The sequence below is a fragment of the Bactrocera dorsalis genome, chromosome 1, assembly GCF_023373825.1.
Source record: "Bactrocera dorsalis isolate Fly_Bdor chromosome 1, ASM2337382v1, whole genome shotgun sequence".
In the NCBI taxonomy this organism is placed as follows: Eukaryota; Metazoa; Arthropoda; class Insecta; order Diptera; family Tephritidae; genus Bactrocera; species Bactrocera dorsalis.
Window position 1 is genome coordinate 31436635 of NC_064303.1, and position 23793 is coordinate 31460427.

At 32.9% G+C, this 23793-nt stretch overlaps 1 protein-coding gene across 12 annotated transcripts in view; it reads right to left on the reverse strand.

Annotated features, from left to right (window-relative positions):
- LOC105223378 (sodium/potassium/calcium exchanger Nckx30C) overlaps nucleotides 1–23793 on the reverse strand; it is a 321392-nt gene that overhangs the window by 112141 nt on the left and 185458 nt on the right. For 9 of the 12 annotated variants that reach the window (XM_011201095.4, XM_049452180.1, XM_049452162.1 and 6 more), the window contains exon 5: nucleotides 4935–5157. In XM_011201095.4, the coding sequence (XP_011199397.4) occupies nucleotides 4935–5157 (223 nt within the window). The remainder of the gene's footprint in view (nucleotides 1–4934; nucleotides 5158–23793) is intronic. The other 3 variants (XM_049452184.1, XM_049452174.1, XM_049452167.1) reach the window with 1 other exon arrangement.

The following is a 23793-nucleotide window of genomic DNA, read 5'->3' on the forward strand; positions in this document are numbered from 1 at the left end:
AAGACTTTACCTATGTATATGATCGTTTTTATATAGCTTTCATTTAGTTTACTTGATTTTAAGCTTTCACAAACACTTTTTATCGCTTACACTAAAAGCATAAATAAATAGAAATATTGTACATATTTTTATTAAGTAAACTGCACACTAAACTAATTTACTTTGAATATATTACACATAATATTAATAACTCGCAGCTCAATACCAATTCCGAAAAGCAACACTATGCAATAACACAACCAACCAATTTATTTGTGGATAATAAATATTTCTTTAATCAAATCAATATTTCACTTACGAACGCAAGTTATTTATAAAAAATGTATTTATATATATGAGAAAAAACGAACTGGTTGCAGCAACAAATTGCAAGCAGCAAAAAGTTGTTTAAGAAATTTTGGAAAAAACTCGCTTTAACAATTTTTTATTAATTAACTAACTTATTATTTGAATAAATTCAACTCCAAACTGACATTGAACAACACAAAATAGCGTTTTTTACACATATTGAGTAAATATTTGTTTGTTTTTGTAATTTTTGGTTTCTTGCTGAGCCATTTGAAGTTTTAATAATTTGTTTTTTGTTAAAATTTTAATTATTTGTATTTTTTTGTTGGTAATTACACAAACAAAAACCAAACTAAATGCAAAAAATCATGATTATATTTATATTGATATGTATATTTGTAAATAAACTCACATAATTGCAAATTTTTTTACAGAAACTCATGTAACGGAACGTAAAATTTTCTTTTTACAAAACAACAATCTCACTGGTTTTATATACAGGGTGATGTGTGGGTGTTTTTTTTTTACTTTGATGTCGTTTTCAAATATTTTTACAAAGGATTTTTTTTTTTTTAATTTTGGAAAATGTTTTACAGAATTTTCAAAAATTAATATTTTTGAATTTAGATTTAGAATTTTTTAGTTAAAATTTTGAAATATATTTTTAGTAATTTAGTTGTATCAGAAGCATAGTAAACAAAGTAGAATTGACAATTTCAAATGGGTTGGAACAAAACAATGAAACTACAGAGAGAGAACGGTTATTTAAAATTTACAATGTCGCCTACCAAAATAATTATGAATATTTATATTTATTGCTTAGTTGCTATTAGAAACATATTTACAAGTCCAATAATTATTTGCGAGTATGTATGTTAGGGACAGCTGAGTTTTGATTTGAGTTTGATGTTTCTTGGTGAGTTTATTTGAAGTCTCAAAGAGCCAAAAAATTTGTCAAAAATTGCGTTTTAAAAAAAGGTTTGTTTTTAGCTGAGAAAGGAGAAAAAGGATTGACTTTTTTCTGTGAAATACGATCACTGTGCTAAAAAGGATTTTATTTAATGCATTTCTTTCGATGTTTACGCGTCGTTTTTGCGACATTCCCAGCAAAATTTTAACTGTTCATTTACTGGTCTAATTGTCTCCAGAATCAAGTAAAACCTACATCTCCTTACCTTAAAACTGAAACGGTTTTATATACAATGATGCATAAGATCTGTTTCGTAGATTAACGTCTTCAACCTGTTGATAAGATGAAATACAAAGGATGTATCCTTGGTACGAAGCTTTCTTGGTGGCCAAATATCGAGAAGAGAGTAAGAAAGGGATCGGTCACCTTATATTGCTATATAGGAGTTACAGGAAAAAGGTCCGGACTATCACCAAAGGTGGTGTTTAAGCTCTGCGAAACCATAGTCAAGGCAATAATGTTCTATGGTGTATTTATCTGATGAAGACCAGTCGAAAATAGTAACACTTGCTACGACACTTTGACGTGTCCAAAGAGCGACTCACTTTGGCATCTATGATGTCTGCGAACTATACCAAAATTAGCATCCGTAGACATTACCGACAGATGTATTGCTGAGCAGTGCGCTTAAAGCTTAGAGAAGCTGGGTATATGAAGGGGTCCGAATAGGCTACGCTGTTATTATCTCTTCTTCAACCGTATTAACGAAAATTTGAAAACGCACTGAATCGCAGAGTCCACTCGTACCGGCTATTACTTTGCTGACATTTCGACGAGGATTATGTCGATGAAGAGAAGTCGCTGAAGAAGAGGCCCAGTGAGTTTTTTCACTGAAGAGTCGAAGGTAGAAGAGAAGGTTGTAGGGGGAGTTTTCTGTAAGGGGATCTTCGTCAATTTTAGCTTTGGGCTACCGGACCATTTTAGAGTTTTTTAGGTAGAAGTGGCTGCTATAAAGGTGGCGGTAGGCATACAGCTACGAACTGTAGTTTCTCTAAGGGAGGTGTGCATTTATTCCGTGGGCAGAGCAGTAATATTATCCTTGGTTCTCTAACTGAGAGATCAGTAACTGAGACTTAAAGGAGTATCTGTCCTCACTGGAAATAGCATCAAACTTCTTTATCATCAGTCATTTAGATATTTGGTCATGGCGGTACTACTGTCAACTGCTAAACAGATAGGAAGAGGGGCCACCCTTGCCTGCACACATCGGAATGAAACTGAGTTGGATTTTCATTTGCACTAGTGTTCTAGCATTGGACAAAGGACCACGCGCGCGTTCAGCAGACGACGGTCGATTAGCTTCTGTGTGACTGCGAGATCATTTTAGTATAGAACAAAACGAAGGAGATCTACTGAACTACTTGCCTTTAGAAAAGTTCATCTTGCCGCAATCGTACGAGTTCTTACTGAACACTGTCGAATAGGCATTCATGAGGTAATGCTAAAAATCTTTTCGAATGCTGGTTTTCAAAGTAGGATGGAGTAGGATGAACCGAAACTGACATTAGCCGCCTCAACAAATTTGTCATAGGCTCAAAGCGCTTTGTCGATTTACTTAAGATCTGTTATATAAGAGGTTTAGGCTCTGCCAGGATCGAAATGTTAACCTATTCTAAATTGTCTACAGAATTTTATTCTCGATTTGTTTATTTTTTTCTTACTCAGTTTGAACCTGAAATAGTCTACTCATTTATAGCCGTTAAAAGTAGACAGTTTCTGAGCCGGCACTGTTTCAGGTTGAGAACAGTTAACAGGTTCTAAAGAAATATATGTCTGTCATCCCGATCCTTCAAAATGTTTTGAAAAGATGTCGAAATTAGAATAGCGAATTCGATAGATCTGTAAGGTATAGCAAAATCGATGTTCGATGACGTGACACCTGTACGGCCGAAAGGTTATTTCTTAATTTACTAAAACACCTTTATTGTGCTATATAAACACTGTAAGGTCTTATGTCTACAAAAATCCTTCGAAGCCAAAATCAGAAGTTAAGGAAAAACATATCAATACTTAATATATCGAAATGCTTGAAACGCGTCGTTTGTTACCAGAGGAAAAATCACGTTTTATCGACTGTATATTGGCATAAACCAGAATATCTTAAATATATATCGCAAATTACGAAAAAATTTTAAATATCGTTTTAAGAGTATCGATAAATTATATATGCTTGAAGGGTATCGATAGTTATCGAAAGCAAAATATCGGGATTCTGGTTAAAAATTGGTTAGAAAGGAAGATTTTCTTAACTCGTGCCAAAAATACGGTCTGTCAATATGAAAATATCGAAAAATACTTCCTATATCGACATGTTTGAACAGCGTCGATATTTTTTAAATGAAAATGTTCGATATATCTATTAAATATTGGCTAAAAAGAAGAGTTTTTATAAAAAAAATTATTTTTGGAAATTACGTATACCGATAAACTATATCGATTGTGATAATATCGATGTTTCGTAATCATAATTTATTTTTCGATAAATTAATATTTATTCAAATTTTCGAAATAAACTAGATTTTAAATTATCTATATACATATATAGTATATTGAATATTGGCTAAAAAGATGAGCTTTTAAAATTTGTATTAGAAATTACGTTTATCGATAAACTGTCAATAATACCGATTTTGATATCGATATTTTGTAATTATAATTAAGCCAAAAAATATCGAAATAATTTAAATTTGAAATTTTTGTTTAGAATTAAGGCTTTTCATTAATATTTAGCTCGGTGCTTTTTGAACTAAACTAAAACCGTTCTCTTACTAACTATCACCCTGTATATATCTTAGCAACTGAAAATATTATGCACACTCGCCGAAGCAAGACCAATTTGTATTTCGCTATTGAACATAAGTTTCAATGTATAAATATTTTCTTAAAAATCCAATTTCGTACAACAAAAAAAAACTTGGCAAATTATGAGTTTTAAACAAGCTTCTAAGAAAAAATGTTTTCATACTTTGTAGAAAAAATTTGAAATTCTGCATAGTATTTATGAGCAATCAGGCATCATGAATAACAGCCAAGTAAAATTTTGAAACTGAAGCAACACTAACAACAATAAACGCAATTTAAGATTCACGATTTTTTAACTCAAAAACAACAATAATTTCTTTTGTTTTATTTATTTACTATATGTGATAATTGTAACTAAGCGTTAACGGTAATTTGGATGAAATTTTTTTTTTTGATTTTTTTTTTTAATTAATTTTTGGAAAAATTTAGTTTATATTAAATACAGCAAAAGAACGTAAAACGGAATTTTGCAAATTTTCTTGCTCTTTTTTCACTATACTCAAATTAAGCGCTTTGAAGCTTCTAGATTTTCAATAATTTTTTTGAATTTTTATTTTACGACATTTTTTTTTTAATTTTATTTAATTATATGCTTCAAACTTATTCATTATTAAAGGCTATTGTTATATGTTATCGGGTTGGGGAAAGCGGGGGTATTTCTTTGGTTTGTTGTGGATTTTGGATTTGGGTATTTTAGTTAGATTTTTTGGAATATGTATTAGCGGTATGGATTTGCGGTTGTTCGCAGTTTTGTGTGCGTGTATGTGTGCGGGTGCGCATGTATTTGTTGGCGGTGGTGGTGGTGGTGGTGGTTGTGGTTGGACGGGAGGATGTTAGGAAGTGCAAAACACTAATGGAAACGTTATGAACTCACCATCATGTAGCGGATCTATTGTGTGTATCATAAGCTGCAATAGGCCATGACGGAATTTTGCACCGGTGTGTGTACTACCAGCAGTTCCACTGCTATTACCTGTTGCGCCAGCGCCGCTGCTCGATCCCGGCGGTCCAGAGCGTGTCTCCGATGCGGCACGCGATGTGACCGAGCCGCCTGGTTGTGTGGCCATTGAAGTCTCCGATGAGTTCGCCGCATTGCCCTGTTTAAGTGATGAACGATTTGTTGTTGTATCGTTTTTGGTTTGATAGCAGTAGTAGAGACAGTTGTTGTGTTTGTTGTTTGGTGTTATTGTTGTCGGATTGGATTGACAGTTGTTATAGCAGATAGTTGTTTTGAATTGGATTGTTCGTTGTTGTTGTTGTTATTGTAGCGAGAGTTAGCGATATAAATTTGGTTGTTTCAAAAAAGAGATGAGAGAGAGAGAGAAAAAAGAGCAAACATGTTTGTGTTGTTGAGAGAAAATTTTTTGTTGCGGTTTTATTGGTTTTAAGGACCATAAATAAGTAAAGGCGGCGAACGAAAGAGAGAGAGAAAGAGACAGAGAGATTATATAAGAAAAAAGCGAATAGAAGAGAAAAAAGTGTAAAAGGAAATTTATATAGTATATATGTATATACTTTTTTAATTTTTATAACATAAAAAATTTTATAAATATATTTACATACATATGTATACATATACTTATATTAGAGCGTAATTTATTTTAGTTAGTTTCTTATATAAGAATACAGCTGTGAAACGAAAATGCTACTTTTACTTTATTAAGATTTTTGCTTTCTTAATATTCTTCCTGAAATGTTTGTTCAAATTTGCTGTTCTTGGCGGTAAAAATATTTTGTACCTTTAAATTTAACAATTTTGAAAGCTTGCTTAAATTCAGGAGCAGGAGAGAAAATAATATACTGAGCCTATTTTGTGAAGCAAACAGATATTTAAATATACTGGTGGAAGCACCAAGCTCTTTTTGAGAAAACCCGCTTTCGTCTTGATAGTACTGACAAAGAGTGCACTGAGCTAGACTCGTAGAAGCTTATAGAATAATTAGAGGCTTCGTGGAACCTTTTTACATAAAAAGTGACCCTTATAAAACGAACTCAAAAGGGTTGAATTTTGTATGATTCTAAAAATGTAAGTATGTCTAATTTCTTCTTTTTTCGGTTAAGCTTTTTGTAGATAAACATTTAAGCTTTGCTACTTGATGGATTCCTAGAGTTCTAAATCGAGTTTGTGAAAGATCTGGAGATTCAGAGAGGAAGTGTATAACAGTGTCCTAGTTTATATTTACTCTTCCTGGACATTTTTAATAAGACCTTAGTTCTTGTTCTTCCATATGTTTGCCATACCTGATTCGCTACCAAGCGCTTGGTCATATATTTCCATCTGTTCTAAGCTATTTGTTTAAATTATGTTTTGAGCTCCTTCTTTAACTTTCTTAACAGATTGGTTTGGCCAACTTGTTCGCTTCTTCGGTTGCCGAAAATGATCCGGAAACCCAAATTATGGATAAATGAACTTGACTGGCTAGTGGGACTTAAAACTTTCTACATTTATTGACTATATTGGAATTTATCTCTGGCGGCAACAAGGACAGTCTATCTGTGTATCCTCCTATCATTATTGCGTAAAACTCCACAGACATTCTCCATGTCTAGTACTAGCGCGAGGAAAATGCTAGCAGAGTTTGGTATATGGGGCGAAAGTTATCATCGAGTGCCAGGAGGAACTTGGTGTAATATCGATCTTCATTTGACTTTTGCAGTTTTACATCCTGTTAAGTTGTTTCATTACGTTTTGACCTTGCCTAGCTCCTGCCCAGATCTTCGTATAGACAATCTTACTATTATTTATTGCCAATTCCATGCCAAGAAACCCTTGGTTTCTGAGAATAATTAAAAGTTTACTTGAATATTAACAATCGAGCGAATAAAATGTTAAACTCGTGCAAAATTTGAGAATTCAAAAGCTCAAGGGGCCCTTTTCCATTTCCGTAATAAAAGGTGAGCTCCAAAGTAAACAGGACTTAAAAATGGTTAATTAATGGTTTTTTCGGCAGAATCAATTTATTTTATTCAAATAGTCTCCTTTTGCTTCAATACAGCTGACTGCACGGTTCAAAAGCATGTCGAACGAGTGTTTTAGATCGTTGGCCGGTATGGCAACCAGTATGCCGCTTCAAGCCTTATGAATGGCCTCAACGTCTGCATAACTCTTCCTTTCATGGGCAAATGCATTTTTCCGAATGGCAGAAGTCGCACGGTGCCATATCAAGTGAATTCGGGGACGGATTAATGGTTAAAATGTGATTTTTGGCCAAATAATCATCCTTCGAATGTTGGATTCTGTGCAATTTTTGGTCGTCAGTCAATTTGTGCGGAACAAACCGTGCACACACCTTTCGTAAGCCCAAATGTTGAGCCAAAATGCGATAAATCGATGTTTTGGAGATGTTCAATTTCATTTCCATGAATTTCAATGAAGGATTTCGGCCAATTTTTGATGAATACACGCACAGTTTCGATAGAATTTCCGGTGATCACGGATTTTGATTGGCCCACATGTTGATCCTCATTTATGTATGTCTCCACGACCACTTTGAAAACGTTGAAACCACTCGTGCACTCTGCTACGGGATAGGCAATCATCGTCATAAACTTGTTTCATCAATTGAAACGTTTCGGTAAAAGTTTTGCCAATTTTAAAACAAAATTTAATGTTGGCTCTTTGTTCGAAGCTCATTTTCGCACCGAAAACACAAACATGCTGACACTTAAAGCGCAATAACTCCACTTCCAATTAATGAAATGCCATGAAATTTTCACTGGACAATCGATAAAGATAGCAGCTTCAGGGGGCGCTAGATTCAAAAAGTCCTGTAAACAGGAACGCACCTTGTATACTAAATAAATTACATTATATTAAAGCAATACTTTTTTCGAAGTTGGTTTTTCTCGTAACGAATCGCGCGCTGCGTGCTATATTCGCTCAATATAATCGCTTAGTAGAGTCGGTAATTCCACTAAATATGGATCGGCTTCGCACCACATTTACGTTAGAGGATGTGTACATCGAAGAAAACCCGAATGAGCCCATTAATGCGCGCCTTAGTTGGAGCTATGCTCATCCACTTCATGGAAGAATTTGCAAAAGGAACTTTGTTTGCGGGCTTATAAAATACAACTCCTGCAAGAACTGAAGCCATTCGACCATCAAGAGCATCACACGTTCGGTAAATGGGCCCAAAATAAGATGGGTACCTATTCCGGTTTTCACTAGAAAATTTTATGCATCACTTTTCGTTGAATGGGCGTTATTAAACAAGATTGTTGCTTGATAACTCAAAAGCCATTATTGAGAAGCCGTTACGTGCTCAAAAAGTCATTGTCTGGTGCGCTTTGTGTGCAAAGTAATAGCTGGTCCATATTTCTTCAAAAATTAAGCTTAACTTTTAGTGAGGGGATCATTCCTCATCGTTTGCTGGTGATAGCCATATTTTTCGATATTATGAGGTTCAAGGAAGTACTTATGAATTGTTAGCGCCTTTCTAACCAATTTTGATTTGAAGCTTTTGTACTGCTTTTAAAAGGCTAACGAGGTAATTATTTGAAGCTTATTCTTCTTATTTATTGGCGGAGACACATTCACACACTCATTCGAGGCTGTTTTTTTTTCCTTTGTGTTTTTCTACGTGTCGGGTCCCAAACTCATTGAACAGCACCGGGTGGGATATTTCGCTTTCTAACTTTAACTCGCCTTCAAACGTATTGGTTTTTGGTTACCCAGAGGATACTTGGTCTAAGATTAGTCGTGTCGTGAGCTGCTTGAGCAATATATATTGGAATTGTTTCTGGTCATTCCTAATTGTATGGCTCTCAGATCAGTTTTTTACATCCTCTTTTAGAAGCTGTTCAAGCTTTTAATATTCGTAAATTTGATTAGGATTAAAGCATAAAAACTATGGTTCCTCGGTGTGTCAAATAGTAAAAATACGTAAATATATAATAGACTCATTGTATATATACACTGTGATGCTTATGATTATAAATACATAGGGTAATGACAGTAGTTAAATAAATATAAATTATTAAAAAGTTGATTTGATTTCACTGAGGTTATACGTCTGTCACTAGTATTACGCTTTATACATATAATCTCATTAAAAATGAAATGTATATCATTTGAATATTATTTAAAGCAAGTTTTCGCACGCCCTTTCCGTTTCACAGCTGTATCAAATACTCTTAATAACTATTTTTTCTAATCATACGTGGCCAATTACTAGTTTCTAAAAAAAAAAAATATAAATATACGTATAGAAATTTATATGTATAAAACTTAACTAAAGTAAAAATTAAAAATTAAAAATAAAAATTATATTTTACAAAAACATTTTACACATAACACAATACAAATATTCTTACAACACACATTAAACATCGAAAATGAAAAATGAAAAGGTTCTCAAAAAAATTTTCAGGTGTGTTTGTTATGCGACAAATAGAAGAATATCATTGGCAGAAAGCACATATTAGTTGTGGTTTGCAAATAAAATCAATCCATTGCAATTTTCAATTTTTGTTTTTGTGAGGGAACAAATAAAGCGTTTGATTAGACACTCTAAGGACACTGAATTGAAAATTGTGTTGTTTAAGAAATTTTAACAAATATATTTTTATTAAAAAAATTATTAAATTAAATGTAAAAAAATGAAAATATAGTTACTGAAAATATATAAGAAGCTATGTAGCCAAACTATAAAGATTAAACGTAGTTTTAAGCTTAACTAAAGGTATTTAGATGCCTGAATGTCTTTGAATTATTTACATTTGGAATCACATACTTCGGAATTGTACTTTTTAAGTTCATATTAGAAGCACAAGAATTTAAGATTAAAAGTTTTCATAAAAAGCTCCGTTTTCGGTATTAAAAGCTGTATCCCTATATAATTATTAAGAGCTTTATATGGTAATTCTGTTTTTTTGCTATTGAAGTCAGCAAGTTTTCCCGATTTTGCGATTTTGAAATATGCCTATATACTTTTGTTTTATTGTAGCTATTTCTCCTGAGCTTTTGTAATAAAAGCTTGCTATAAAAAAATTTTAAAAATGTATGAAAAGCTTTTAATATGTTTTACTTTATTAGTGAAAAAATTTTAGAAACAGCCTTTTTATTCTTAGAAGACAAAAGTTTTATAAAAGTACAAACATTTGCAAAAATTAATTCAGTTTTCCAGTTTCTGTCATTTATAACCTATCTACCTACCTACATACTTTTGTTTTAGTGTAGCTACTCGTATTTCTACAAAGCTTTCTATTTTAATCAAAGCTTTCTATACAATAAGTTTTGAAAATGTATGAATAGCTTTTAAAACGATTTTTATGAGAAAAAATGTTATAAAAGCTTTTCTATTTTATAAGAAACGTTTGTAAAAGCTTTACAAAAGCAGAAACCTTTGTGAAAATTAAGTCAGTTTTCTGGATTCTGCTATTTATTTCCCTAAGTGCTTCTGTTTTATTGTAGGTGCTATATAGGGCTTGTTTTAATAAAAGCTTTTAATAAAATAAGTTTTAAAAATTTATGTAAAGCTTTTAAAATGTTTTTTTCTTTTTTTAATTTAGCAAAGACTTTTTTGAAGCAAATATTTAAGAAAATTAAGTGAGCTTTAAAAGTGCAAACAGGAAAACCAATTAATTTAGTGGTCATATCAGTTATTCAAATATTTTAAAAAGCTCGTACCTTATAAATTATTTTAAATACATAGTTTAATGATGCTTAGTTTTAGGCACTAAGTTTTTCTTTTTGAATTTTTGTTTTTTTTAAATTAATTTCTCGATTGCTTGGAATCATTTCTCTGTGCTTAGAATCTTTTTTCTGTGTTGAGAAGCATGTACCTTTTAAGGCGCTCATTTGTTTAATGTGTTTGTTTACTTTGCTAATTATTAACTCTAAAAAAATTTTTGTGTTTATTGAATGGAAGCTCTCGAAAGCTCTAAAGGTGTGTTCCATAAACATTTCAACAAATTCTGGAAGATATGAACAAAGCTTTCTTTTCAATTCTAAAAAAAAATATGTGTTTTGTGCTTCAAAGCTTTTAAAGCTCTAAACATAGATCATCAAAATTTGTAAGTACAATTAACACAGGCGTTTTGTTAAGCTTAAATTAGGCAAAAGTATGTACAAAAAAATACCGAAAATATAAACAAAATGAATGGAAATCAATAAATCTTTGCTTGAGTTTTTGAATTTTCTTAGTAGTTAGTTACGTTAGGTGAAATTAGAAATTTTCATAATTATATACAATATAAATATATATATACAATATATATTTCAAATAAATATATACGCTTATTAGTAAAGCTTTCTTAATACAAGATAAAGCATAGAAATAAATTGGAAAATTAGGAAAGAAAAGTTTATTTTCAACTAGTTGGTAGTAGTTAGTTAGTTTTGTAAAAGCGCAGTGGGAAGTTTTTGTTGTATTTAGTTATCAATTATTTGCTTGACTTCATAACAGTCATTCAGTTTTAATTGTAATATATAATTGACTCACTTCATTTAAATACGCATTGAAGTTGAACTTATTGTAGAGTTTGTTAAAGAGCATAAATAGTAAGTATATTTACGAAATTAAATAAAGGAACAGCACAATGGAACTAAAAAGAGAAAAAATACAGTTGAATTAAGAAATCATATATTTTTAACAAAGAACAAAATTTTAAAGCTAAAGCGCAACATAATTTGATAAATTTACATTTTACGAAATGCAAACGGAGGTTTAGCTAATTGAAATAACAAAGATAAATGCTAGTTTAATGTATGAAAGAGCTTTCATATTAGAACTTTCACAAGAAAAGTACGCACCAATCTAAAGTGTGAAAAAGCTTACAGAGTAATGGTATGAATTCCAATAATGTATGAAAGAGGTTTCATATCAAAGGTATCTACCAATAAATAAAAAAAATTTCACATAAGAAAAGAAAAATTAATTTTAAGGTATCAAAGAGCTTTCATTACAAAATTACGCACGGATCTAAAGTACGAAAAACTTTTATTAGCTATGAATTTAAATAATGTATGAAAGCGCTTTCATATCAAAGATATCCAGTAATGTGTAAGAGAGCTTTAATAGCTAATAATCAGAAGAAAAATTAGTTTGTGGTGTGAAAGAGCTTTCACAAGAAAAGTACGCACCGATCTAAAGTATAAAAAAGCTTTCAGCGTAATAATGTGAACTCAGTCAATGCATAAAAGAGCTTTCATATCAAACTTATCCACTAATATATCAAAGAAGTAGAAGAAAGTAAGTACCGTTCTAAAATATGGAAAACTTTTAGAGTAACAGAATGAACCCACTAATATTTGAAAGAGCTTTCATTTCAAAAGAAAAAAAATAGTTTTGTGGCATGAAAGAGCTTTCACAAGTGCGCACCGATCTAAAATATCAAGAAGCTTTCAAAGTAATTGTACGAATTTCATAACAAAGCTATTAACTAGTTTAAAGCACTTTCATTTTAAAGGTACGCATTACTCACAGTTGTGAAGGAGCTTTCGAAACAAAAATTTTAACCTTTTTGATTTATGAAAAAAAAACGCTAGTTCAAAACACTAATTTTTGGCATAAGATAGCTTTCATATTAAAGCTGTGAAATAGTTTACTGTATAAAATGGCTTTCACATTAAAAGTATACACTATTCAAAGATATGAAAGATCTTTCGCAGTAATATATTTTTATTAAAAAGTTTACACGGTCAAAGTTTACGCTTTTCGAATATTATAACAATGCCACATTGCAGACTTTTATTTCGATAATGATTGAATATATGATCGAAAGATAATATTCTAAATGCATATAAATTTATGATTATCACTTAAAGAGTATCATTTCCATGATTAATTAAATAAAAAACTATTCTTATGCGCAATATATATTTGAAGGAAAAATCATGTTGCTAATATACATATTTGTAGCGGTTATAACCTCGCAATAAATTCCATTATGTGGGCATGATGGTGATACATATGTGTATTATTAAACATGCAATAAGAATATCATAAGTACAAACAGCGAAAATTGTGAAAAAAATTAAAATTAATTTGATTTTTAATTTTTAATTTTTTTATTATAATGTTTTATTTGATTTCGATAATTTAAATATGCCATTCGTAATTACCGTTGGTGCGTTGAGGGTAATATCACATTTTGAGTTTGTACAATGACAATACAATATTTTTCTAGAAATTTTTTTTTTTAATACATACATTCTGTTTGAATTATAATGATTTTGTATAAAAACGAGAAAACCGTTAACTTTGATTGCACCGGAGGTATCAAACCCTTAAAAAGTTTTTCAAGAACTTGATTTTGATCGTTCAGTTAGTATGGCAGCTCCTTTCTATAGAGATTCGGTATCGGCAGTTGCGTCAAATGAAATGAGATCCATATCTCAAACAGTGAGCAACTATTTCGCTTATGTATGTAATGACAGATGGATAGAGGAACAGACAGAAGCACATGACAAAATTTAAATTCGTACATAACGGGTGATCCAATAGAGGTATTTTTTTCATGTTACTTCTGTTCAGTATGGTTTGGTATATCATAATGGAAAGACTTATGCCCGAACAACGAACAACAAACAAATCTTTCAACTTTATTACAAAAATTCACGTTCTATAAAGAATATGTTTCGCGTACTTTGCTCAACCTATGGTCAACATAATCGGTATACTGACTATTGTACTATTTGTAACACCATCACACATCTTGAGACGCAGCATTCATTATTGGATAATAATCGACTGAATAGACCATGGACAGCACGCAGTGAGGAAAATATAGCAGCCGTAGAGATTGTACACGAAGACCGTGGAGAGTCTATTCGGTGCCGTTCGCAACAACTCAGACTGACGTATGAAATGAAACAAAATTGCCGTATTTGAGACGAAGAGCAACATGAAGGGATTCAAGATTTGTAATTTCATTCAAAAAAAAAAAAAAACACGCCTGGGTGTGGTTTGTGGGCCGGTGAAGTTGTCGGGCCATGATAACGGACTATTTGATGCCTGATATTGAATCTAGTGATCTCGGCAACACTTGGTTTCAACAAGACCGCGCTAATTTTCACACATCATTCAATGGGTTTATTGAGAGAACATTTCGATGAGCAGAAAATTTTATGTTTTGGACCGGTCGATTGGCCACCAAGATCGTGTGGTATCACTCCATTAGAGTTTTTCCTGTGGGGATATGTAAAGTCTAATGTCTATTAGGACAATTCCGCTTCGATTCGGGCATTGGAGCAGTCCTGATTGTCATTCGCCAGTTACCATTCGAAATGCTCGAAACTGTCATCGAATATTAGACTCAATGGATGGACCATTCGTGACGTAGCCTTGGCCAACGTTTGAAAGAGGTAATCTTCTAAAATTAAATGCGAATTTTTAGGACTTGTCTTTAAAAAATTAGGAAACCTCGAAATTTATCACTTTTTACTACATAAATATGCTTTGTATGATCTTCGTCGTTTTTTTCTTCAAGGCAATCTTTGTATATTCTGTTCAGGGCATAAAAAATAATAAATTATTGAAATGAACTATTTTCTTTATACCTTATAACTTTAATAATTTTTTTTTATAATATTTTTATACTTTTTCTAATATACATATTTTATTTGACAGCGTGTTGCTATCCATATGGATATGTTTTACTAATTAAAAAGTGGTTTTACATTTTTTAAAGTTCAAATAGCGCCAGCTTTGATTTGATCTAATGATTGGCTAACTACTTTAGAAGCTTACTGCTGAAAAGGCGTTTTATGTTCAAGCTTTTATTGTGCTTTAAAAGGATACGTTATGTCAGCTGTTCACAATAGCAATACAAAATATATTTTTTTATTGTATTTTTCAAACATTTTGTTGTGGGTGTAATTTGGCGCGCTGTACTTTAACAAATTTCTTTATTTCTGTGTACCAACGATTAACGTCGTCGGTGTGAATACGCAGTTCTCCCGACTACGCAAATTTATCGATTGCCAATTAAGTGTAATTTCGTAATTTCAAGGTGGCGAGTTGTTGATTAAAGAAACGACGTAGCTGATTGCGATTGTCATTTAAGTGGCATTAAGGTGGTGTAACTTTTTTTTTAAAGGAGACGTAGTAGACTTTAGTAGATAACTAAGTGGGTTAAATGTGTTTTGGTGCTCTATTTGTCTAACGGTAATTGAGAGTGCGATCAATAAAAATTTCGTAATGAATTTTTCAAATTCTCCTAGTTTCCTTCGGGATAATCTTACTATTTCTGTACTTTTTTGATATGTGTGTAAAAAACTGATTTCTGTACTCAATAAGTGCGAAAATTTTGTGCCTTTTGCGGTTGAAAATTTTAATATTGGTGAAATTAAAAAAAAAAAAAAAAATTCTTGCCACATAACCTTACATTTTTACTCTTTAAACGTGAATATTTTGTATTTTTCTTAAGCTGGTTCAGACTTTTAATAATGGCGAACTTTTTAAATTTTACTGTTTTTGACTTAATCTCACTATTGTGATACTTTTATGGTATGCCAAGCCAAATTGATTTTTACCCCTTAAATACGAATATTTGAGCTTTTCTTAAGTTGGTTAAGAATTTTTATATTGGTGAACTTATTTTGTCAACATAACCATTGTCATTATTTCTATACTTTTACGAGTATTTTTAGCTTGTCTTAAACCGACTGACAATTCTATGCATGTAAAGAGTTGATGAATTCTTAAGTCGTAGTAGCCGCTCAAAATATGTCATTTCATTATAGCATTGTACTTTCTTAAGAATTAAAAGACTTTCGTACTTTATGATTGCAAATAATTTAACAATAAATTTCAACAAAATATATGTCAAGCTCATAAAAAGCTTTAAGTTCTGCTTAAGCCACTTGAAAGCTGCATATGAGCGCACAAATTATAAGTCTGGCCACTATGTGCTTGCGCCACATATTTGCATGCTTGCATTAGCGACAATTTTCTTATCTGTTTCTGTCACTTTTGCAATGTCACTAACACATGTATTTGTAATGTTAATATTTTGAGGAAAAATGTGTTTTTTTTTATTTATGTAGCCCTGTCTGCAGAGCTCTTCCTACACAAACCGAATGAAGAAAATTGTATTTATTTATATATAGTATATACGAGTATATATGTGTGTGAGTGTATGACTGTATTCAAATATTTCGAAGGTCATGCTAATCGATGCATATATGTATACTACTATTTATATGCATATACAAGTACATATGTATACATATATAAGTATATGTACATACAAGCCAAACAATAGAACACTTAAGTTCCTAGCCGTAAGCACGATTTGGCATTGAGTGTGCCTGTGTGCGAAAGTGTTTTGCCGCTCACACTGAAAATGACAGCTACAGTGGCGAGCACATACAGCTGTCGGTTAAAGCGCTCTTATGGATCTTGTTTGTATAATACATGCAAATTCATGCTTTGTTAATTTCTTTTTTTTTGTGTTTTGGGAATGAGTTGAGTTGGTGTGAACAAATAGATGTTTGTTATTGTATTTAATAACAACTTGTTTAAGAACAATTTAACACCATAATTTGTTATGGCATAATCGATCAATAAATATATGGAAGTAGTTCAAATGATTTAGAAACATTAATGTAGAAAAAATATTTAGTGACAGAAAAAATTAAAAGAAATTAAGAATTGCTATTATAGTATGTAAAAATTGATTTTCTTATTTACTTTTGATTATTTATTACCTTTGAACATATACAACAGACAGTCGAACGATTTGCAACTGGACTTCCACTCTTGCTCTCTGGGAACACTCACCAGCAACTCGGTAAAAGGGAACTGTGGGACAGCATTACAAGCTCCTTACGTACAGCTGCAAACGAAACCACTGGAAGCCGGAAAGGGCAAAAGAACAGCTGTTACGCTGAGGAGTGCCGTGTTACAGTGGAGACAAAAAAGACTACTTACCTCGCAACGTTAGATACCGAGAATTGAAGAAGGAAGTGAGACGTATATGCAGACAAAAATAGAGAGAGGCCTAAATGCGTGAGTGCGAAGAGCTTAATAATCTGGGCGACAGGGGTAATGCTCGAAAATTCTACGAAAAAATGTGGCGACTAACAGAAGGTTTCAAGACCGGAGCATACTTTTGCAGAACCCAAGGAGGTGATCTGATGCCCAGAGCTTACTGAAATTATGAAGGGAACACTTCTCAAGTTTACTGAATGGCAGTAAAAGCATAGTACCCTGAGATGGCGGACCCGATTCCCCAATCGATTACGATGGAGCGGTCATTCCATTCTCCGACCATAAAGAAGTTCGAATAACAATTATCCATCTGAAGAAGAACAAGCGGTAAGCTTTTCAAATCCGGCGGCGAAGAACTGCTAAGGAACATGCATCAGCTTATTTGCAGAATATGGTCGGACAAAAGCAATCTCGACGATTAGAGTTAAGTGTGCTCTGCCTAATCCACCAAAAGGAAGACCCCACAATGCGCGCCAACTACCGTGGGATAAGCGTTCTCAACATCGCATATAAGCTTTTATCGAGCATTCTGTGTGAAAAATTAAAGCCCACTGTCAACAAACTGATTGGGCCTTGTGAGTGTATCGTCAGGCTTGGAAAATCATCAGTTGACCAGACATTCACCATGCGCTAATGAAAAAAAAAAAAAAAAACGTGAAAAGAGAATCGACACACACTACCTCTCAGTCGATTTGTCAGCTCGCAAGGAACTGCCTTTATGCCGCTATCTCTGAATTTTGTATCCACGAAAAACTAATAATGCTGTATAAACTGACGTTATGCAATAGCAAAAGCTCCGTCAGGATCGGAAAGGACCTCTCCGAACCGTTCGATACCAAACGAGGTTTCAGACAAAGCGGCCCCCTGTTGTGCGACTTCTTCAATCTACTGTTGGAGAAAATAATTCGAGCTGCAGATCTGAATAGAGAAGGTACAATATTCTATAAGAGTGAGCAACTGCTGGCATACGCCGATGATATTGATATCATTGGCTTCAACAACGGCGCCCTTAGTTCTGCTTTTACCAGACTGGATAAGGATGCGAAGCAAATGCGTATGACGAAATATCTTCTATCATCAAACAGACGTCGTACTTGCAATTTGCCGCCCGCATTATTACTGACAGTCTTAACTTCGAAGTCGTAGATAATTTCGTCTATCCTGGAACCAGTATTAATCCTTATAACAACGTTTGCCTCGAATTCAACCGCAGAATAACAGGTGCTACTTCGGAATGAGTAGGCCATCGAGAAATAAAGTCTCGAACAAAAACCAAACTTTACAAGTCACTCATCATCCCCGTCCTGTTATATGGTACAGCGGCATGGACAATGATAACATCTGTCCGAATAGATGAAAAACCCGTAGCTCTGAGAGTATTTGACGCAGTACCCGCCAAAGGAGACAGAGAAAGAGGAAGACCTCCACTATGTTGGATAGAAGGGGTGGTGAAGAATCTGGCTACACTTGGAATCTCCAATTGGAGTCAAACGTAACTACTATATAACACGTAAGCGATGTCTACGCCAATAAAGAAGAAAAATACTCCACCCCCACATTCAAACCGTTGAACTTTAATTTACTTAGCGTGTTTGCGCGCATTTGCCAAGTTCTACGTTTACTTTTTCCACTTGCATTGCTACTGAATATACCGTTAGTTGCTGCAAGTGCTTGTGCTTGATTTCCATTTGCCCTGCATTTTCCCAATCACATTGTTTTTGTTGTTTTTGTTATTCTAGTTCTCTCTAAAACTTAGTACGTTTACTTTCGTGTGCTTGCAGCCAATCAACGACTGATTACCAGGATTAATAATTGACTATTAGTCGTGCTGTTTGCGCTGTACTTTGCTTGTGTGTTTGTTGTTGGCTTGGTTGAGGTAACAAAAAGGCTGCCTTGAACTGTTGGTGGTTTGTTCTATGAATTATTAATTGCTCTAATCGAGCTCGACTCGTGGGTGCATACTTTTTTCCGGCGATTTGGGGTTTTTGGATATTTAAATATAATAAAAAAGTGCTTGTAGATTTATAATTATATTTTTTAAAGAAAATTATGTATATATTTTTTTCAAATATGTAGTAGGTGTACTGCCCAGCTAGAGATAAGAAAAAGCAATGAGATGATAGCATAAATTAACTTATGTTATTAAACGATGGTATCACCCTCTTATTATGATCATGAGGAAGATGGAAAATGGATGGAAATGACCGACCTCTTTATTCTATCTGAAGAAAATATACTTGATCCATTTACACTGTCGTCCATCTAACTCTGTTAATCGCGATAGTATGGAAAAAGTTGAAGAAATCACAGTTGGAAGTCGTCCTATGACGATTGAGTTAAACTTTTGGGTATGAAGTCTACCAATGTTATTATGTATTGTATAACATATAGTTGGGAAAAATAGTCCTTAGGCCATGGCAAATGAAAAGTACAACTAAGTTTTTCAATGGCTTACACCTTTTTCCGAAACTTATGAGGCTCTTGCAGATGAACTTTTCTGAGAACATTCGCCAGCATTTGTTCAAACATTTCCAAGTTCTAGATGCGGTAATGGCCTAATAAGAACAGTCTAAATGAGTTATGAGTAGTAATTTGTATAACTTCTTAGCATTGAGGAGATTGACTTCAAAAGAAAACAAATAAAGCTCGTGCTATTTGAAAAATTAATTCAAAATATGGTGGAATGGATCACATGTGAGTTTTAAGACTTGAATTTAAGTCTTTAATTATTCATGATTAAATGAATTAGAAATCTCATGTCAGATGATTTGTTGGGGTGACTCGGTAACCTATAGGACAGGAAAATGCTTCCAAAATCTCAAAAAGAAATCTGTTAAAGGGTATGACCATTGTAGAATAAAAAAAAAAAAAATTCGCTTAAACTTTGCTTTATTGTTAAAACATTAGTTTCAAGTCGATTTGTAGCGAGGTCGACTTTAAAAGTATGTACATAGTAAGTCCACTTCCGGCTCAGCTGTAGAATATATGAGTACATGAAACTTTAAATACTTTTCAATATAGGAAAGACAAGACAAATAGCTACGCAAATTGTTAGTTGATATACTTCAAATATAGTATTGATAATCCTAAGAATTTTGTATAGAAGTATTTGGGAAACATCTACTTGTTTTATTCAAAACTGTTATACTATGCCCAATTTATTACGAAATTATTAACTATAAACTTTTTTCTTCAAATAGTTATAATTTTTGAAGGAGTCGCTATTTTCAAATTTGTCTATGGTATGTAAGGTATTTTACATGGATATTCTCATCTACACGTTTTATTTATTATGCTCCAGGAAGACAATTATGATTTCTATATTTTTCCTGCTGCGTCCTTAAAAAAACGATCAAAGAGACATCCTATGATTTGTTTATTACAGTCAACAAAATGAAACGAAAAAGATAATTTGTCAACAGCTTGAGGTTTAAACTTGCTATTTAAGTGGCTTATAAGTTTTCTGAATAAATGCTTATATCACAAAAAAAGAGTGAATTTAATGAATCTGCATTTATACCCGCTACAGCGGTCATACCCATTAAGCTAACACTATACTAAGTGAATTAGAAATATCATGAAGAATAGTAGCAAGAATTGCTGGGAAGGCGGAGCAATCTATTTAGTAGGAAAATATTACCAAAATCTCGAAGAGAAGCATAGTAATACTCACACCGATCTTAATGTAGTACCAAAACACCACATAAACGTGGAGAGATTTAATAGTTGGAAAAAATTCACGGTAGGTATTGGTGTGTGCCTCTATAACAAATGTCAAATATCTGTAGTATGCTGCTTTCAGGACTCATAACATTCAACCAATCTCTAAAAGGCGAATATCTAACTGACCTGCTAACGGCCCAAAAGTGTTTTCCCTCAAAAAGCAATGCTTAATTAACACACGAAATGCTTTATGAACTATTTTGTTTGTAAACTAACACAAGTTGCTTCACGAAAATTCTATATTTTTTTAATACCTGATAGAAATCATACAGAGATTAGTAGTTGAGTAATAGTATTATATATGTAAGTGTCAGCCTCAGTAAAGCGTGGACGGGTCCTCAGCCGCACTTTTCTTGGAATTAAAAAAGAAAAGCAAAATTTCCCGCAAATGTCGAGAATTCGGCCCAAAAAGTGACATTTTCAGTTGAGAATAAGTTTGGGATGAAAACAGATCGATATAAAACGATTTAATCGACCAGTGCTTGATCCTAGAGACATCTATTAATCTATAAAATTAATTAAAATTAATATCACATAAAATTAATTTTGATTTTAGAAACAATAAATGGAATTTGTGTAAAAATAATTGAATTTTTAATAATGACATTTTAAGTATTAACCATGTATTCTTTATCGTTGCAGTTATATAAACCACCATTCACTTAAATGTGAATCTTTATCAAACCACCAGGGAACAACTTTTGGCAGCTAAGTTTTACTTTAATTTGGAAAACTATGATATTCACGCAGGTATAACCACAAATCGAATTAAAGTATTAAAGCAACGAGCTTTTGCATTTACCACATAAATTGCTATTAAAACAAGCTGCCTGAATTTGAGAAACACTTACGCACTCACACATACATATACCTAAGCAAGTGGCTTTAACAGAATTCAAATGCCCACTTCAGTTCAGGCCGTAAACCGGAGTGAATCATAGGCGAGTACTTAAGTACTTTAGAGAATTTCATTATCCTTATCTCACGCAATGGGATAGCTGAGTTTGTGTGCAGCTAACTAATGGGCACGCACACACAAACATTCATATATATAAATAAATCACAACGACTTGTGGATATGATGGTTGTATGTATGTATACATTTTTGTGCATATTTCTCTTATAAATATATAGCTAAAATAACATTATAACTCCAAGTCGTGCAGTTTACGCCTTTGGGTTCCTAAAACTATGCAGCACCTTACTTAGTTTCTCATATATGCAAATGTATATAAGCTACATACATACATATCTTTTTGTACTTAAGGCGATAAGTCATGACTGGTTCGTAGTAGAATTTGTATGTGTGTAAATATGTCAAATACTTAAATTTAATTGCCTAAGAAGTGTTTCCGCCGCTCTGATTACCTGACTCACGGCCCAAGCCTGTAACGGCTTGACGTGTTTATAACGGCTTATCTGCCAGCACATTGCTTGATATGCATACACACGCATGGCATAAATTAATTAGGCATACACAAACAAGGATTGTATGTAATAACTGCGTTTAGGCGTCGTCTATTTTTGGCACCCGCCTGGAGCTGCGACACGTGCCGCGAGTAATTGTGTGCGCACAATAATGAGCTATAATTTATACTTTGTGCAGCAACATTATCATATATCATACTAATTTTTTTTATTGGTAATGTACAAAAATCTATACTTTGTGGGGTTTCAAGAAAACGCTGAACTTCTTAGTCCAGTATTCAGTGTAGGCTCTTAGATTTTATAAAACAGAACTTCTTCTCTTCCGCTATGAGGTCTAGTCTCTTAGATTCCATTAAAAACCTTTAGAATTTCACCAAGAAAATGTATTATAAATATATACTTATATATGTATATTTGAATCACTAATTAAAAATTTAAACTGGAAGTTTCGGGATCCCGATTTTCGGGATTATACATATACTGCTTAAATCGCTGTCAGTTTTTCACATTGGTTATTTAACATAAATTATTTTAATGCCACACAATCCTGAATCATACAGAAGCCGGAATTTCGGGATTTATTACAGTTAACATTTTTTTTTACTAGTATGCGGGAGATGATAAAATATTAAAATACAGGTGCCTTTAATTATATTTAAAGAAAATTTTCAGATTAAAAAAAAAAATAAATGTGCCTAGTATGCGTATGAAATATGAAATTTTCGGGATCAGATCTGAGTGCACTGATTCAGTCGAAAGATTAATTATTTAAATAACTTAGCAATGATAATTTTATATATTATGACCTGTTAAACTTATAAAAAATTAAAACCCGAAATTTCGGGATCCCGATTTTCGGGATTATATAAACCGTGCGGTCTATAATTGTTATTTACGCTGGTTAATTTTTAACATAAAAGGAAACTCCGAATTTCAGAACTACAGCGCACGCTCGCTAATGTGAACACTCTATAGTTCGAACACCCCATAATGTGAACAGACTTTTTTATGCATTGACTACTCTATAATGTGTTCAAACCCAAAAGGCTCTATAATATGAACAAAAGACGTTAAAGTATTTGAATGTAGTTTACACAGATCTCAGCTAATTCTGAATTTGGGGAATCCCCTAATTGTAGAATAAGACTCTCATTTGTATTGCAAGTAATGCGTAGAATACTTCAGTTGCAATTTTGTATTCGCGTGGAGTGTTTCGTTTTAGATTTTCTGTTAAAAATGAATTCTAAAAAACACACGTCATTGAAGCAAAAAGCTGATATTCTCGATTCTTTAAAAAGAGGCTCATCTATGACGTTCTTAGCAAAGAAATCAGCTGGCAACGGAGGATGGACAAATTTTTGCAATGTTTATGCCACCAAACGTTACTCCCCTCATCCAACCAATGGATCAAAATGCCATAAAGATCACAAAGTTGCATTACAGAAACAGCCTTTTAGCCTCAATAGCAGCTACAAACTCCAATTTACTCGATTCGATGAAAAAAATTACTTTACGAAGAGCTATAAATCTTTTGGATGCCGCTTGGAGTCGTGTCAGCGAAGTAACATTAGCTAATTGCTGGAAAAATATTTTAAATTTTACGGCAGATGATGACGATCCCGAAGATAGTGTTCCGCTCGCAGT